Genomic DNA, 19,150 nt, shown 5'->3' on the forward strand with positions numbered 1-19,150 from the left:
TAAAAATCTGCAGCCAGAGGTTTCTTCGGGATTGTGTTGGTTTCCATCATATAATCAGGTTACTTCAGAAAAATAACATGGCCCAGTATTATCTGGACACCTTCAAGGTGTTGCTTATAACAGATGCAGTTTCCTAAGAAAAGCTTAGATTGTCCTGACTGAGAATGTAACGAACATTTATTGGCCAAAAATAGCCCAGCGTTGAGAACATGTTAGGCAGCACCTATTTCCCTGTTCGGATTCTTTACTTCTCTCGGAATATATGACAGTACTGGCTGGACGTTATAGCCCCCTGTGCCTGTTTAAGGGCTGGGAGTGTTCAAGGTGGTTATTAGGGAACATTAGAGCTTAGCTGATGGTGAAATGGAATATTGTTCAATTTCCTAAGGTTCCGAAGCAGAAATCCCCTAGAAACATGATGTCAACAAACTCTGCCCCCAGAACTTCTGCCTGGGCTGTGTTAATTCCACCCGCTGCCGTAACACTCCCGTTAATTCCTACCTGTCGACTATGACCCAGAGCAAGCACTGACTGTTACCGAGCTCTGATTCCTCCGGGAAGATTATTCTGGCCTCTTGTGTCTGTAATATTTGCCTGAATCTCTTTCTGCTTTCACCCTTCCTAAACGGATGTGTAGAGGAATCAGACAATAAAGATTTTGTCATTTTCTTCATTATACTCCCAATGCTTGTGAATTAACTGGATAACTCAGTGTTACTGAGCAGTCTTGTTCAAGTTCCTGAAAGAGGGTTTAGTCATTCACTAAAGATGCTAGTTTAGGTCAAAGAGATGGATGTTTCCACGTATAGTATGGAAGTCTCATCCAATGTTAAACCTGGTTGCTTAAGACGCTTACTGAGACAGAGCAGCAATTGTCTTAGGAATCTGTAACTTACCTTACTAGACTTGGGGTCCACATTAAAAGTGGCAATCGCATCCTCTGTTTTTTTCCTCCCAGATTTGGTTATTACATATTCAGCAAGTTTGTTTGCTAAATAGGTCTTTCCGGTACCACTGGGTCCTGAGAGTATAATTCTGTGATGCTCCATCAACAAGTTAAAGTACCTTTGGGTAATTGGTTTAGGAATCAGTGTATCAAAAACAAAACTGTCCAAACTGTTTTCTTCTACCCCTGGAGGAAGAAACAAAGGGAAGAGCATGCTTTATTGTTCTATATAAGCTAGAACTTAAAATAGAGTGTCAACTGGCAATCAGGCTTTGTTAGCTGTAGGAATGCAGTCCTTGCAAAATACTTCCTTGATATTTCTGTCCCACAAACATGTGCTGCTATTTTAGGACAGAAAATACCAGTAAAAAGGCAGAGCAAACACCCAAATTAGGCGAGCCGTTTCCTTTTGCCTCAGCTACCTTACCCTATGGACATCCTGCTTCCCACGTATGTTCCAGAGAGAAATGGAAGCATTACTGTGAATTCTCTCACAAAATCTTCTTCCTTTTAAAGGTGGTAGTTTTGTTAAGAGGAAATGTAAAGATTAAAATAAAAGGTATAAATGTGTATTTTTTCTTTATTTTCTTCTACCTCTCATTATACATCCCAGATGTACCACCACTTAAGCTTTTGAAGAATATAAATTGTGATATTTGGAGAGGAATTATGAAGGAGAGAAACAGTGTCTCCTTTTAATAACCCAATTACCTTCATCATAAAGTCAAATATTGACAATTCCCTCTATTAATCCATAGTTTATATAGATGTGTTCTGACTCTTTAACATATATGAACAAAGAATTACAGAGACAAGTATACTCTAGGTATTCCATTTGCCTAGAATTAATCGCATTATCCAAAGCAAAGAGAATTTCTCATTCCTAATTATGCTTTTTTTTTTTTTTTTTTCTTTTTGGCTGCACTGAGGCATGTGGAAGTTCCCCGGCCAGGGATTAGACCCATGCCAGTTCCCCGGCCAGGGATTAGACCCATGCCAGTTCCCCGGCCAGGGATTAGACCTATGCCACAGGAGTGGCCTAAGCCACTGCAACAAGACTGGGTCCTTAACCTGCTGAGCCGCAGAGAACACCCTCATCCCTGATTCTTAACTTCCATTCTCTGTCCTCAGTGAGTAGTTATTGGGTATACTTATTTTTTTTTTAATTTCTTATGCAACTCTTTTTAATGTTAAAAGGAGAAATACTAAAGATCACAAGGGACATACACAATAAAAGTCTGAGCAAAATACTATCAGTAAGGATAAAAAAGCTCCTATTTTGGATAATGCCTCAACATCTATTTTCCTTTAAGATGAATGTGATGTAGGATACGTAATAAACGTTCATAAATAAAGTGCTATTTTGACTGCAATTCATTTCTTTTTTTTTTTTTAGTTGTACAATGATGGGTATACTTATTTTAAAGTTAAAGCTATAGTGATGAATATATTACCTTGGAATATGCAATAAGCTTTTTGAATTTTCCCTAAATGAAAGATGATCAAGGAGAAAAACCCAGAAATTTGCAATTCACTAAATCACAGTCTTTAAGAATCTTCAAAGTAACATCTCAAAACTCAAAGAATTTCATTAACTTGGGTTTTTGTGTTTTTAGCAGGCTCTTGGTGTTTCTAAACATAAAGACAGTTCATTTCATACCAAGACTATTAAAGTGGTTACACAGTTTTCAAATATGAAAATTAGAAGGGAAATTTCAAAAAAGCAAATAAAAGAAATATTGGTTAAAAAAACACAACTGTGTTTATCTTTTCATTTGTATCTTTACCTTTCAGATTCACAGTGATGATGTTATTATCGCCAACAAGGTATCCACAAGGCAGCAGTTCAGGCACTTCTAGGCTATGAGATCTAATTAAATCTCCTACACAGTAGCTGGCAATGCAGTCAGAGCTCAGACCAAGGCTAGAGGATGTGTCAATTCGGAACACATACTCCTAAAACAGTAGACACAAAAAAGTTAAGTCAAAACAGAAGAGTCCACCTCCTCTACAGCAAATACAAAACTCATGGGTATGTGAAGCTAGCTGTCGAGAATTTTAGACATGGAACTATTAATATCAAAGAGCATAGAGAAAGCTTTCCTTAATATTTGAAATGGAAGAGTGTAAAAGCAGAAATGTCTAAGCTATGAAAGCTAAAAAGGAAGCATCCCGAAAATTAATATCAGGATATTTTACACAACTTACCTTAAAGAGACGCCTAATCACACCATCTAAGACATCCCACTTGGTTTTTCCACTAACACCAATGGATCCTATCAAATATGCCTGAGCCTTCTGATCCTAAGTAAGAGCAAAAGAAAACAAGATAAAACCCACTGTATGGCTTGCTTTGATACTATATCTTCTCCTAAAACATAGTCATGTAGTTGTGATTAACACTAAATATTTATTAAGCCTATGGGTTTTATCAGACACACACAGTGGATTACATAAAATGCCAAATACCCCAATAAACAAAGTAACCAAATAAACAAAGTAACAGCAATAGACAAAAAAAAAAAGAGAGAGAGAAGGAGGTTAGAATGAATGGTATAGTCAAGAAAAACTGATGCATGACCTGTTCAGTAGAGGGGAAAGGGCCAGGAGAGAACAGTCTTCTTGGTAGGAGGGAAATGACGATAGAGATGGAACAGAACTATTTCATGAGTCCTAGAACCACTATTTTTGTGATCTGATCTTAGTTAAGTCCACAACCCAGTTTGTATTTACTTATTTAAATTCTCTCTAAAATCCAATCCAGCTTTAAAAACCAAGTTAGCCATGCTGGTGTGGCATTCACATATTTATAGAACAAGTCTCACTTTGAATTCAGCAGAAAATTCAGTATTTAAAAGAACTTACCAGGGAATCCCACAGGACTCATTTTGCCAAGCAAAGAATTCCTTTACAATGCAAATAATGGTCCAAAATGGATCTTTTTTTTATTATAAAATGGGATTGAGAGGAATTTCTATACATATTAGAAAAGTAAATAATTCCAGACTTCTAGTCTAAATGAAGCCTTTTTTTTAATGTGGACGGGAATGGTTACATGAGGTAGTGATCATGATACCATAAGATACAGTTAGATAGTTGATACATTTCAATCCTGTTCTAGCCACCAACTTGCATACTCTTAAGAGGTGGTAGAAAGATAAATGACTCAGGTGTTAGAAGAGATGGATTCTAAGACATACAACAGCTACCACGTAATTAAGAAATGTGACATTCAGGTAAGTCTTTTAGCTGGCTTAGAGCCTCAATTTCTTCATCTGTAACATTTAACTCTGTAAGGGTAAATGATTATCACAATTATTTAGATATAGCCTGATTAGAAGCCTATATTTGTTACAGAAAAGTTGGGAAATTCACAGCAAAACTATTGTTACTTTTTAACTTCAGATATCGACTGAGCGTTTGTGTCCCTCTCCATCAAAATTCATATATTGAAGCCATAACCCCCAAAGTGATGGTGTTTGGAAATGGAGCCAGCAGGAGGCAATAACAGTTAGATCTGGCCATGAGAGTCGGTCTCTCATCATGGGATTGGAGACCTTCAAAGTAGAGGAAGTAGGCGAGAAACCTCCCTCTCTCCCATGGGAGGACATAGCAAGAAAGTGGCCATCCAAGGGGAGAGCCCTCGCCAGGAACCAAATCAGCAAGCACCTTGATCTTGGACTTAAAACTTGAAGAAGTAAATTTCTGTTGTTTAAGCCAACTTGTCTATAGCATTTTGTTTTGATAACCCGAGAAGATCAAGATTACTACTCTCCAATGTTCAAAAATATCCTTTCAGAATGATTTTGAAAAAGGAAACTTGTTTTCCAGTGTTGTTGTATCTGAGTCAAAATGAACATGCATACAGTGCTTTTAAGCAGCTGCTTTTAAATTAGAGATAGTTTAGCTTTGCTGAGACTATTAAAGTCTTTTGCATAAACACCCACTTGGGAAATTCAGGCACAGATCTGCGGCTCAAGCAGAAACTTTATGGCACTGGAATTCTTGGAATATACACTCAGTGTAAACATTCACAATTGCTAGCTTATTTTGCAACTGAAATACAATTATTTTAAAATTCTGTAGAATTTTGTATTTTTCTGTTGGATAAATTTTAGATACTAACAAATTTGTATTTTTGGCCACTCAAATACAAATTTAACTTGAAATAATATTTTTAGTTTTAAGAAAAGGCTAGAGTCAGAATGGTATTGTCAATTTGAAGGAAATATTTGATTCCAGAAAAGTTAGAATACCTGCCGTATTAGCTAAGACCTTACTTAAAAATGATACACACATCAATGGAACTTGTCATTCTGAATTCAATAAAATATATCTTTCCAGTGTCTAGAATGGCCATAGAGCCAACAGTCTCCTCTTTGTTTATATACTGACAGCTCTAGCAACACATTAGAACATATAAATACTACCTGTATTCTTCAAGTAGCATCAAAAGAATAAGTTAGACAAGATGTAGTGTTTATATCAAAGAGAGCAGTGTGCTTTAGGTTTTAGGAATGAGGGTGGCTGACAATTAATATTGTTTTCAATGAACGAACATGGCATCCTGAGATGCATTTCCGCCTTTAGGATGATGTCATGTCTTCTGAGGCCCCAACTTTCAGGCTTGTATAAGATATTAAGCCAATGTCAAGACAAACACTGCTGATAAAATATTTATCAGGACAAATATTCACTTTTAAATACATGTGATCCGTGTTCATTCTCATCTTTTAGTAGCAAAGAACATAAAATTAAAGAGATACCTTTGCGCGGCCATAGCCCTTGCTTATGGAGACTATAATTTTCACACTGCGGCCATCTTTATGTCCAGTTGCATCACCAGCATCATCTAGCAAAATATCTACCAAATTTTCAAAGAAACACACAAAAACACATACACAAAAGAGTCGCATTAGCTCAGAGTTGTTTACTGTCATCGTTTCCTCCTCATAATCTTTCATCTTTCAGTGGGAATATTGAGCTTTTCTGCTGCCCATTCTAGCCCAGCTGGTTTGAAAAATCTCAGCTTTCATGAGGATGAGTGACTGTTATTGGGTCAAAGTTTCCACCTAAGAATTTATTTCTGCTTCCAAAGATCTTCACCCAAGTGTTGAGCCATTGCATTTAGATGAGGAAGTTTCTTTTTCTATTACACACAGGTCTGAGTCATACCTGAGGAATATTCAGTTACCATTATAACTGACAAACTGAAAAGCAATCTGATTTTTCCAACCAACTGAAAATAACCAAGCTCAATACCCACGTAATTATGAATGCAAAGGTACTGAGATCGACTGTCAACTGAAATTATTCACAAGCATTTGGCACCTACCCAGCTATATTACTACTTACCTTATATCTATAATTTTAGGTCATGTTATGAATTTCAACCATAGCATTATACTTTCCTGCAGAAGTATATTGATTATCACTTTCCTACCCCCTTCATGCTTATAGTTTCAAAACCAAAATAATATTTCTAATAATCAGCTAAGAGTTACAGAAGCACGATAAAGCCAGCTAGCCTTTAAACTACCAATCTTTAAATGTGATTAAAGATTAATTTTCAAAACATATTATATGAGACTAATGTCCAGTATGGAGAATTATTAAAGCAAACTATTCCACATATATGTTTTTCTTTGACAATGATGCTATTTAGAGCCATGTTTAATACAAAACTAGTGTTCTGTGGACCAAGGAAACTTAGTTACATGTAGAATCGCACATGAGCCTGGTGACCAGAGAATACAACTGCTCCAACTGTAAATTTAGAGAGTCAAAAGCTGGGGCTGTACCATTACAGATCAAATGGCTTCTGGAAATAAAATAGTTCTATTATATTAACAATTAGGAATACGCAATTTTGCAAAAGATGGAGAGAAAAAAATCCCATAACACCATAATGATGAAAGAACATATTTTAAAGTTTCAGGAGTAGAGAGATTTTCACCAGAGTTCTTTAAACTGTCAAAGACAATCTCCCTTACTGGAATTTATTTATCTTACTAGAGTAACATCTTCACACTTTGTCACCTTTTTGCCAGTCCCACTCAAAACTCCTGAAGGGTCATTTTAATTCTCTTCTTGTTCCTTTTCTCAAAAGTTTGAGTGGGTTGTCATTCACATCTAAATATCTTACAGTTCATGATTAATTACCTCTTTAGGACTTTGCTCGATCATTCATAACTGTTCAAAAGTATTTATTTTAAATAGTAGTTTATTAAGCATCAAAGAAATCAAGAACTGTGCTGGGCACTGGGAATGAACACTATGATGAGAAAGAAGATGAGTTCCCTGCTCGTTAGGAGGACACATAAGATCATCTCAGAATGTTTTCAGTGCAAGAAAAGAAAGAGGGAACAGGGCGGGACAGTGAAACAGAGTAAATTAAGGGAGTCTGCTCTAGACACATAGGTCATCCTGGAAGGCTTCCTTGAGGAGGTGGTACTTGGAAATGAGACCAAAAGGCTTGCAAGTGTTATCCAAGTGAAGACCCAGGAAAAGAGGTTCGGTCAACAAGAACAAATGCAAAAGCCTTGATGAAAGAAGTGCGAACGTTCAGGAACCAGATGAACGTTTGGGTGTTAGAAGTACCAAGACCAAGGGGAGCGTGATTTTGAAGTGGGTTAGGGCCAGATCATGTAACTTTTAGTAGTCCAGGGCAAGAGTGCAATCTGATTTTTGATCCACTTTTCTGCTCAAGTTTGCCCTAGAAAACATGTAATTCATTTTACGTCATGCTTACACTTACAGACGAGGCTTAAAATATGGAATATCTTCTGACATCAGTGAGGTAAATATTTACCAATCAATGAATGAATGTCCATCCCTGACGCTCCGGCTACTTAAAGCAAAATGAACACAGTAATTAAGAGGTCAGACACGGAGCTCATCCAGACCTGGGTTCACATATTAGCTCCGCCCCTCACACTGGACGCGTGATCTTATTATTATCATATGGTTTCTACGGTCACCTTCCTAAGTCTTCCTTTGCTCACAGGCGAAATGAGGCACAAAAGTCCCTGCTTCACAGGGTTTTGGAGAGGATAACAGACAATGCTTTCAAAGCTCTTAATGTTTAGTAAGTTTAGCTATTCTAACCATTATTCCTTTTCTCTGTGTGTTTATTCTAAGTCCTTCTGTTGACAGTGAGCACATCATGACTCATTCTGGATCCAACTGCCTCTCGGGTTTTACGTCCACTGATGGGATAAAGAAGCAATTCTTTGTAAAAACAAGTAACAGCCACTCTGAGATAAGCGTTGCTGTGGGTTTTGTTTTGTTTTGGTTTTTAATTAGAAAATTTAAAAAAAAGGAGTTCCCATCGTGGCTCAGAGGTTAATGAATCCAACTAGGAACCATGAGGTTGTGGGTTCGGTCCCTGCCCTTGCTCAGTGGGTTAGGGATCCGGAGTTGCCATGAGCTGTGGTGTATGTCGCAGATGTGGCTCAGATCCCGCGTTGCTGTGGCTGTGGTGTAGACTGGTGGCTACAGCTCCGATTCGACCCCTAGCCTGGGAACCTCCATATGCCATGGGAGCAGCCCTAGAAAGGCAAAAATACAAAAAAAAAGAAAAAAGAAAGAAAAGAAAAGAAGTTCTATGAACATTTTGAAAAAAAGCATAAAAAGACTTACCATTCTGGTTACAATCAAGTGAAATTCTGACCAAAAACTAAATGTTTTTCAAACTTCTGTCTTTTCTGGATGTATGAACATCCTCTATGACTATTTCAGGAACTGGAGATGTGTCAGTTCTCCTCCGCCTACTTCTTCTCTCTCTCTCTTTTTTTTTTTAGTTTAATCATGAACTCTAGAAAGCTTTTCTGTTAAGTAGCACAAGGGCATTTTTTTATTTCCAATTATGAACCCGCTAAACAAGAGTGAAGACTATCAAAGCAATACCCTAGTCAAGTGATTTTAAATTTTTGTTAGTTCACACGCAAGTATCATGTTTGAAAAATAAAAAATAATGTCAGACTAAAAGTAAATGACAAAATGGGTTATTATAAAACACAGTTAAAAATGAATCCTCTCCCCACCAAACTGGTCCAAATTCTGAATCATGGCCATCAGAAATTATAAATTTACCTTCTTTGATTTTATGTTTATGAGTCCCAGTCTTCTCAGACATGAATCTTAGCCTCATTTTTACATGGTTGTTCTTCCTAAATTACCTTCAATACTAACTTTGCCTCCTTCAAGCTTTATCATATTTCCAGAGGCTAAGACAAAATCATGCAACAGGCAGTGAAACCCTGCCGTTACGCCTTCCTATAAGGTACAGCCCTTCGCCTTCCGTGGAAGTGGATGCAGGCAGGAACGGACTGCCTTTAGGCAGAGATCCCGCTTCACCTCTGCCAGGTTCATCGCCCGCAGGCCCACATACAGGATCTTGCTCAGGACTTTCAGATGCTACACATTTAAAGTTTTCGTTCTTTTTCTAACCACCTTTTGGAGAGTGTGGTTGATAATACTTTAAAGATAGTTCACATAATTATTACCATATTTCAATAGCGATAGTTTTCTTTTATCTAATGATTTATAAGTTCATTTAAATATGAAGTGTCTGCTTTTTCCTAGCTACCAATATTTCTTTCACTTGATGTTTATTCTCAGAATTCATTTCTCTTCCCTAATCTCCATCAAATGATATAAACACTGTTTTCATGAACTGCAGGGAATTCCCACTTGCCTTTTGGTTTCCAGTTGCCTTTTATAAGAAGAAAGCAAGCATGCATTTGGGCCATTCATTCTACACCATGAAGGGCAGATATAATGAGTAGCATTTAAAAAATTCTGACCATTTAGAATTTATTAAAATACCAGTATTAGCTTGCTGGAGCTGTTTGTCTTCTTTGTTTTCATCTTCACCTTCGTTTTCTATATTTCAGTGTAATGTAATGCAAGCTGTGAAGTTTTCTCAGTTGGATAATGGAATCTAAAAATTGCCCAGGAACATGTATATTCTTGATTTCCAAGCGCCATCTAGTGGCTGTGCTTTGCAATTACCGCAGAGCCTCATGTAAATCTTTCCTCAACTGAGTCTTAAATACGTAAAATGGTTTGATGCCATAGGAGCAGTTATATTTTACAACTGAATACTTCCTCAGCTATTAAGGCAACATTATGTCCTATGATTCTGTTTGCAGTTGAATCAAACTGTACCCTGTTCCATCGTTAGCCCTCCTGGACACGATAAAAGAATCCAGTGTGTTCTTTCTGTTTGTTGAAAATGTAACAGAGCTGGATGATGGAGCAGCATTATGTTCTTTCTGGGCAACATCATGCAGGATCATCTCGTCAAATTTAGGACTAGGTCCTGATACACTTGAAAATGGGCTTCTTACACTCAACACACTACACAGTTGCCTGTGGCTCTGAGTACCCTGTTCAGGAGTATTACAGATCATCCCTGAGAGTATTACTTCTTCATCCTCTCTGTAATCAGGGAGGAAGTACTTCTCAAACAGAAGCAATTGTTTTTAAATGATACGAAATCCTTATCTCTTAAGTCTTGCTCTTCCACACAGAATGCTCTTTTAAAATGATAAGGAAGTAGAATACATTTACAAGAGGACAACAGGACTCTTTCTGAGAATTGGGGGGTTAACATTGTGTCTCTTTTTTTGAGGCTGCCCCCAAGGCCCACGGAAGTTCCCAGGCTCGTGGTCTAATTGGAGCTATAGGTGCTGGCCGAAGCCACAGCCATAGCAACGGGGGATCGGAGCTGCGGCTGCCACCCACACCACGGCTCACAGCAACGCTGCATCCTTTAACCCACCGAGCAAGGCCAGGGATTGAACCCGCGTCCTCATGGATACTAGTCGGGTCCGTTTCTGCCGAGCCGCAATGGGGGCTGACACTCTGAAGAGGGCATGGGGTGAGGGCTGGGTGTGGACATCTCCCTGCTTCCAAAGTCATAAGCACGCTTGGAGGCAAGCAGGTGTGTGCGCATGATCACCTGAGGTAACAGACTCCGCGATGTTCAGATTGTTCAGAGAAAGCCCCAGGGACTGGCGGGAAGACGAGGAGCAGGTGCTGCTGGAGGACTCGGATGCGGGCCGAGCAGGCTTCGCCGCGTTGCCGGTCTCCGCCTTCAACCGGTCGTTTTCTGCCTTCAGTATTTCAATCTCGTTCTGTTGGGAAGACGGAAAGCGCAAAAAGCATGGATGGAGCTGGCTTGACCGAGAAAGGGGTACCAATCCTTTTAACGGAGTTAGCTGGCTTGTCTACTAAGTAAAGGACCTGCTGCTATATTAAATAAGCAAATATAAACAACGAAAACAGGATTTTCATGGTTTTTCAAAGAAGGAAAAGTAATTCCCCTCTCTGTCTCTCACCTGCACCCATTCGGGTGTTCACAAGTGTTGACATGCTAACCATTAGAATTTTTTATAATTTTTTGAACTCTATCATATATTTGAGGAGCTTCCCGGGATGGGGTCTCCTTTCAATAAAGAATAACGTAATTGAAGAATTCATACCATTTCTCATTTTAAAAGTACTGCTAAACATACATATTACCATATATAGGTAGCCACCAAGGATCTACTGTATAGCATAGGGAACTCAACATTTTGTAATAATCTACAATAGAAAAGAATCTGAAGAAGTATATATGTATCCCTGTATGTATGTGTGCATGTGTGTGTATACATTTATATATAATATCCCTGTATATACATGTGCATACATATGTAACTGAATCACTTTGCTGTACACTTGAAACTAACACATTGTAAATCAAATACACGTCAATATAATATTTTAAAAACTAAAAATATTTTTTAAAAATAAAATATTGTTAAACAGAAAATAATGCTGCTTGAAATCATCTGAATTCAGAGAGTTGAAAACCAGAGGAAACCAAAGGTAATAAAAATAAGGTGATTTAAAATGACTATTTCCGAGTTCGAGTTGATGTCTGAAAAAGTTTTTGTTTCTTCAAAAGGGGGCCCTGAGCGCATAAAAACAACAAGAGCCTTTTGATGCAAATAGAGGGGCAGATGAATCTGCTGGGCCATGAGCTATTCCTGTTTCAGTCATCTGTGGTACCAAGTGACTACCGGTTTACAACGATAAAACGAAAACTTCGTCTGAGCACAGACGGTTCTGAATTTAGCCTTCCGATGCGTCCAAAAAATACAAAAGCTTTACTTTCACAGATGGCATTCTGCAGCACTTTTACTTTCATATTTAGAAAGCATGTGTTGTGTTTCTGTAGTTTCCTCATTACATTTGTTTTTCAACAGAAAATGGGTAAAGGTGTTTGAAGGTCAGATTTCAAAAGAATAGGAAAAAAGTTAATGCAAAGGTCAATCATGGAAGCGTGGAGCAGCAAGGGCTGCAGGAGTTTCTCGAAAAATTTAATTCTCAGTGAGTCCAATCAGTAGCACAAGTGTCTTCAATGGTCCTCGTGTGCAACCGGCCGGTGGGCGCTCCCACTTGCAAACCTGGACGTGACAAAATTCTCCATCGGCTATTGAGAAAGGAGTTGCAAAGGCTGAATAAACAGAGGACATCTCCACAAAGAATTTGAAGGTGAGATCTGTTTTTATATTAACTAGGAGAGGACAACAAGCAGCATTTCCAAGCTCTGTTTTTTTTCCCTGAAGGTGCCTTCGGACTGACCTGCATCCGGTTCATGGCTTCCCGGATCTGATCGAGATGATGAGCAGAACTGAGGGCCTCCAGCCGAATATCCGTTAATTTTAATTCCTTTTCTCTGAGCTCGCTCTTCAGCTGCAGAATTATCTCTGCCTCTGCCTCTGTGCATTCGCAGATCCTGAAGAAACAGGCATAAACTCAGTGGTGGGGGAAGCCAGAGGGTTAGGAAAAGCAATGCTTCTTTTAAAAACTGAACCGCAATCTTATCCAGCAGGTTAAATAATCCAGAGATTATTTGCTGCTGGCAAAACCTAGAGAAAAGGAGAAAGTTCTACAAACAGTCATAGAATCACAGGTTCAAAATGGAAAATAGTAGCTGTCTCTTTCCTTCAATTTTTCCTTCTCATTTTCTGAAGTTTAAAGTTTAAATCTATCTTTACTATATACAAAGCGAGCCTCCAAATTCCCATGTTGCTGATATTTATGGGGCTGAAGAGTCATAGCATTACCATGTCTCATTCTACCTTTTTTTCCCCAGGAACTTAAAACTCTATTTGGAACATATGAATTTTAGCAAGTTATGATGTCCTTAAAATGTTGATTTCTTGTGTTGTAAAAATTTTGCCAAGAATAGCCTTATTTGCCACAACACTCTCTTCAGGTTACCATGAACATTTAACTTAAATGTTGTAGAAAATAAATCAGGGAGATGAGCTTGGGACATCTGAATAACGGATGAATGGTACATAATCCTCCTGGTAGGCTCAGCTGATCTAGGAAATCAGCATTGAAGCTGCATCGCTAGCTGGGGGCTGTTTGAAGGTCATATACATTAAGTCCTTACTGCTGTGTTTTTTGTTGTTTTGTAGACAGCTTTGCAGGAACTATGTCGAAGGCATTGGTTTTCTATGAATGAACATCTTTTCCAGTTAAAATGCGAGGACTCAGTTTCTGGTCACAAACCGAGAGTGCCATGTCCTTCCTATACATCCGGAAATTTTATATGATGTACGAGGGTCTTAAATGGTCTGACCAGTGGCCCTGTTTCCTATGACAGTTTGAGACTCGCCACTGTCATGGGCACACAAGGAAGTCTGATTCAAATAGTATACAGAACAAAGAGAATCATCAGAGCACATGCTTACATTCTAAGTACCTTATTCTGTCTTGTCACCTCATCTAGCGGGGTACTATAAAAAGCGTTTCGCTATTTTTCTTTAACGTATCAGTTGAAGAGAAACGGATTGCAGTTTGGCTCAAGGAACTCAAGTTTTACTTCCAGAACAGAAGGAGGGAGGAAGCAGTCATTGTTGAGATGCATGCGAGTGGTTTTAGGAAAAGCAAGAGCAAACACTGCTTAGGTTAGAACCAGGACCTCTGCAGTTTTCATGCATCACACTCCATTTTACCGGGATCTATGCTTGTAGATCACAGGGCCATTTTGCCGTTTCTTTGGTGGCCAGACAAGGGGTGACCTGCGTTTAATGCACAGTTAGACAGATACACAGACAAATGCAAGTGAAAAGCAGTGAGAATCATAACTCAGAAGAGTGGAGAACAAGATCCGGAAACACTCAGGCTCTAACGGATGGAAAACAAAACAGCAACAGATGCTGTTTGCTTCCTTCGGATTCACGCAGACCCGACAACAACTGATGCAGAGATGCTGCTGCAGCTGTGAAATGACCGATTCCTGACTCCATCTAGAACACAGATCCAGGCTTGGACTGAAGCTGTTTTTAACACAGACCTCAGCATCCCGGAGAAGGGGGGACTTACGCAGAGGCAGACTGCGAGGGCTTCATGGAGGCTGAGCCACAGTCACCCGCACTGTGGGGTAGCTTGGGGGATGCTGGAAGGGATGAGTCCGTAAGCTCTTCAATGTCCGAATGAGAGGAGGGAGGCTTGGTGGACTTCTTCTTCCCAAAGGCTTGTTTGAATGAGCTTCTCAGCTGCAAGAAGCACAGCGATTACCTTTCCAGTCTATTCACAGTGGGGGAGTTTTGCTTTGGGCCGTTAGTTTGCAGATGCCATCCTAGCCACTGCCTGGGGTCAGTACGTATAAGCAGAGTATTAACAGTTGCAGCACGGTATCTCTAAAACAAATGATACCGTGTTTGGGGGTTTTTGTTTGATTCTTGTATTAATCCAGCGCAGCGCAAACATGGAAGGCTTTGAAACAGTGCAGGGTCAAGGGCATGGCTGTCAGAGCACGCATTTAAAACGAAGTACCTTGAAGGGATCGCCATGCCAAATGTTCCTCTCTTCAAGGCAATTTGTTTTAAATGGCCACTTTAGCGCTACAATCAAGTCAGGGCCTGCTGACAGTATAAACTTAAAAAGCAAAAGGAAGTCAAATTCACCTAACACTTCATTAATTGTGATTTTTCTATTCAAATTTGCAGTTCCCAGACGATGCGAAACCAGAATTGGTATCCCTACAGCACACCATTCCCCAAGTAGTTTTTCTTCTCTTGAAAATTTGAAATTAAAATGAAAAGACACAAAGAAAAGACATACAAGGTAATCTGTTTTTAAAAGATATAAAAGCCTCCTGCCAAAATGAATAGCATTCATGCCAAGGGTGGGTATTTTTAGAGATGCATGCCAAATTGTCCAGGGTTTATATTCACCTCACTTCCTCTAGAGTTCACCTTGCAGAAACATGAAAGAGTGTGGAATTACAAATCAAGGGAATGAAGGCTGATCAGTATTTTAAAATACTACCTGCATAAACATTGTTTTAAAACAAAAAAGATATTTCTTTCATTATTTATAGAAGGCACTCCAGTAAAAGCCTCTGCTAGTTCTATTGCGGATTTCATCAAGAGTTGTACTTATTGAAATCTACTTTTCTTCCATGGCATTAAAAGAAATCCTTTACTTCATGTTTTTAAACATTTTGCAGTGATAGCCTCTTCCCCTCAGCTTTTCTGCCATTACTTAACATCATAAATTATTATCTCTAGCAAAGGGCTAGTTCTGCTAAAGTACATGTGTATATTTCTACTGTTCTTTTGATAAAAATAAATACAGTTTATTTGTGACACTTCATTCACATCATAAGCCCTGTGGATGCAAGGGGTGGAAAGGCTTTCAAGGTCTCTTCTCCCCTAAAAGCAATAATAACAAAGAAAAAAAAGCAAAAGTAAAAAATAAAAACATAAATAAAACAAAAGAAAAAAGAACAGAAAAACAAAAAAAAAAGGAAAACCTTAAAAAAAAAGATAAAAAAAAAGAAAACAAAGAAAAAAGAAAAAAAAAAAAAAAAAAAAAAAGATCAAAAGAAGAATAAAAATTAAAAAAAAGAAAAACAAAGAACAAAAACACCAACAAAATAAAAAAAACAGAAAACAGAAAAAGAAAAAAAAAAACAAAAGCACAAAAAAAAAATAAAAAAAAAAAAAAATAACAAAAGGAAAAAAAGAAATAAACAAAGAAACAAAAAGTAACAAAAGAAGGAAACAAAAAAAACAAAAAGAAATAAAAAGAAAAAAAATAAAAAAATCGAAAAAAGAAACACAAAGAGGAAGAAAAAATAAACAAAAGAAAAAAAAAACAAAAAAAAAAAAAGGAACAAAAGAAAAAAAAAATCAAAACTAAAAAAATACAAAAACAAACAGTCAAAAAAAAAAAACTAAACGAAAAAAAAAACAGAAAAAAAAAAACAACAATAAAAAACAAAAAAAAAACAGAAAAAAAGAAGGAAACCACAACACAAACAACCAAACATCAATAAAAAAAAAAAAAGAAAAAGAAAATGAAAAAAAAAACAAACAAAATACTGAACGAAGAAAAATAAACAAATGAAAAAACAAAGAGACAACAAAACAACAAAAAAAAAAGACTAAAAAACAGAAAAACGAAAAAAAAAAAAAAAAAAGAAGAAACACAACAAAAGAATCAAGCAACAAAGAAACCCAAAGCAAAGAAAGAAAAACACAAAAAAATAAAACGCAAACCCACAGAAAACAAAAACACAAAAAAAAAATAAAAAAGAAGAAAAGAAAAAAAAAAAAAAAAAAAAATGAAAAAAAAAAAAGCACAAAATAAAAAAAAAAGTAAAAAGAATAAGACAAAACACAGAAGGATAACAAAAAAGAAAACAAAAAAATCAACGAACAAACAGACAACAAGAGGCAAAACAAAAAAAAAGAAAAGAAAAAAAAGAAAACGAAGAAACAGAAAAAAAAAAAACAACAACAAAACAGGAAGAAAAAAAAAAAAAAAAGAAAAAAGACACAACCGAAAAAAAACAAGAACAAACAAGAAAAACAAAAAAACACACAAATAAAGACCTAAAAGAAAAGTGGAACAAAAACACAAAAAAGGCAAAACAATCAAATAACAACCAAAAAAAAACAAACAAAAAAGAAAAGCAATAACTCAAAAAAGAAAAAAAAAATGGAACAAAATGATAAAAGAAAAACCAAATACCAACAGACAAAAATCCCACACAAAATAAAAAAAACTAACCATCACAGAAAACAAAAAATAAACAAAATTCAATTACAAAAAAAAAAACCACAGAAAAAATAACAAAAATAAAAAAAAGAAACCTATATACCACAAACCCAACCAACATAACAAATACCAACTCAGCAACAACAAAAACCATACATCAAAAATACAACAACACACAAAACAATCACCACACAAGAAAAAAAAAACCCACCAAAACAAACAATACAACCACCACCAACCACATTCACCAACACTTAAACATCACCATCACCACAACACACATAAAAAAAGCATACCAACAAACAACCACCACCACCAAATACCAGTAATCACCACACAATTACTCACCATCAAACCCCAAGACACTAACCACCAAGACCAACAAATCACCCCCACCACCACCACACCAAGACCAGCATCACCAATACACCATCATTACCACCACCACACACCAATACCATACACCACAAAATACCACATCACCACCACCACCACCACCACCAATACCATCATCCACCAATACCACCATCATCACCACCACCACTATCACAACTACCACCATCACCACCACCACCACCACCACCACTACCACTATCACCCCCACCACCATCATCCTTTTCTTCTTCATCTCCCAACTCCTCAACAGACCCCTGCTCTGAGCCATTTATTTACAGATATTATTCTATTTTTCCTCATGATATCTCTGTAAAGTCAATATTAATTATCCAATTTTTAAAGATGAGAAAATTTAGGTTCCCCAAAGGGGGAAGTAACTTGCCTACAATCCAAATAGTAGCATCAGAGCTGGGACTGAAACCCAAGTTCAGTTAGTCCCAACTCCAAAATGTATGCTCTTCAGCACCATGCTCCCCTAATTTTGGTGTTGAGTGTAGCATTTGAGGTGTCAGTCACTTTGCTGAGATGCTCTATAAATGGCTGAGGGTCCCTGAAGCTCAGAAGGAAAAAGCCTGACTCACTGTGCAATAATAAGCCTCTGAATGAGATGAATGATAATGGCTCACCCAGTTTTTCTTTTTCTTCTTCTTGGAGTCAGCATCATTACCACTGCCAATACTGGAATGGCTCGTGGCACTGTTGATACTAGAAACGCTTTCTGAAGAATGCTGTCTTCTGATGCGGAGATCTAGCAACAGATAGAGATGATCACATGTGTTCATCAAGACTTTTCAATCTGAACAAACAAGACTTTGAGGCTTGCTGGGAGGAAGTCCTCTAATAAAAGTCAACATGGCTTTGTATAGGTCATTTCTATGCAGCTTTTGTTTTATAAACGTAATAAATACAACCATATTTGCTTTGATTAACTGGGACATCTGTCTTAAGATTCAATGGGAATCTCAAATTAAGTTTGTAACACTGGTGATTTAATGAATTCTGAGTTTTGTCCCCAAATGAAATGCTACGCTAGAGATTTTTAACTGAATAACTGGCTCAAACAGCACATCCGAAATGATTTATTCCAAATGATTTGTTCCATGAAGTAAATGGAAATTTATAATAGCATGAGAATTGTGTCTTTTTAATATTTGTCATTTGAATAAAGTTACTGAAGCCAAATATATTAACTTTCCATTTCATAGACTCATACTATGTTAGAGCCAAAACAAACCTTGCAAGCAATCGAAGCACCTCATCGCACAGACGGGGCAAGTCAAGTGTAAAGAAGTTAAGTACCTCGATCAAGGTCAAAGAGACAATGTGGCAAAGATCCTCAGGAGAGAATCTGGGTAGAATGCATTTTGTGAATTTAACAGAAATCATATTTAAGGCAGTGCAATTCTTCCACCATACCCCTAATCTCTGTTCATGACTTAGAACAGTAATAACAGTAACAATAATAGCAGGGGGTAGTAATAAAGCTAGCTCTTACTATGTGCCTATTCTGTTCTGGGAGTATTGAATTTTATTATTAAAGCAAACCACTGGAATGATGACCACTAAATGAAACCACTAAATATAATTACCCTGTAGTCACAAAGTTGAAAAATAGTGGAGTCAATGTGAGACCTATTCGGATCCTAATGTCTACTGCATTAGCTGCCACCTCTCTATACTTCTAAAAAGCAGGTAGTGGTTCTCTAGTTAACAAGATATTTTGAGGAGGAT

The 19,150-nt window shown here is 37.4% G+C and overlaps 1 protein-coding gene across 6 annotated transcripts in view; it reads right to left on the reverse strand.

Moving 5' to 3' along the window:
- The window catches only part of NAV3 (neuron navigator 3), a 351,685-nt gene that overhangs the window by 22,244 nt on the left and 310,291 nt on the right, over positions 1-19,150 (reverse strand). For all 6 annotated transcript variants that reach the window (XM_047788374.1, XM_047788373.1, XM_047788372.1 and 3 more), the window contains 8 exons: positions 18,046-18,167; positions 14,339-14,511; positions 12,584-12,737; positions 10,914-11,088; positions 5,713-5,810; positions 3,155-3,250; positions 2,734-2,902; positions 897-1,132 (listed from right to left, as the gene is read on the reverse strand). In XM_047788374.1, coding sequence (XP_047644330.1) covers positions 897-1,132; positions 2,734-2,902; positions 3,155-3,250; positions 5,713-5,810; positions 10,914-11,088; positions 12,584-12,737; positions 14,339-14,511; positions 18,046-18,167 — 1,223 coding nt within the window. The remainder of the gene's footprint in view (positions 1-896; positions 1,133-2,733; positions 2,903-3,154; positions 3,251-5,712; positions 5,811-10,913; positions 11,089-12,583; positions 12,738-14,338; positions 14,512-18,045; positions 18,168-19,150) is intronic.

This window comes from Phacochoerus africanus, chromosome 7, assembly GCF_016906955.1.
Source record: "Phacochoerus africanus isolate WHEZ1 chromosome 7, ROS_Pafr_v1, whole genome shotgun sequence".
Lineage (NCBI taxonomy): Eukaryota > Metazoa > Chordata > Mammalia > Artiodactyla > Suidae > Phacochoerus > Phacochoerus africanus.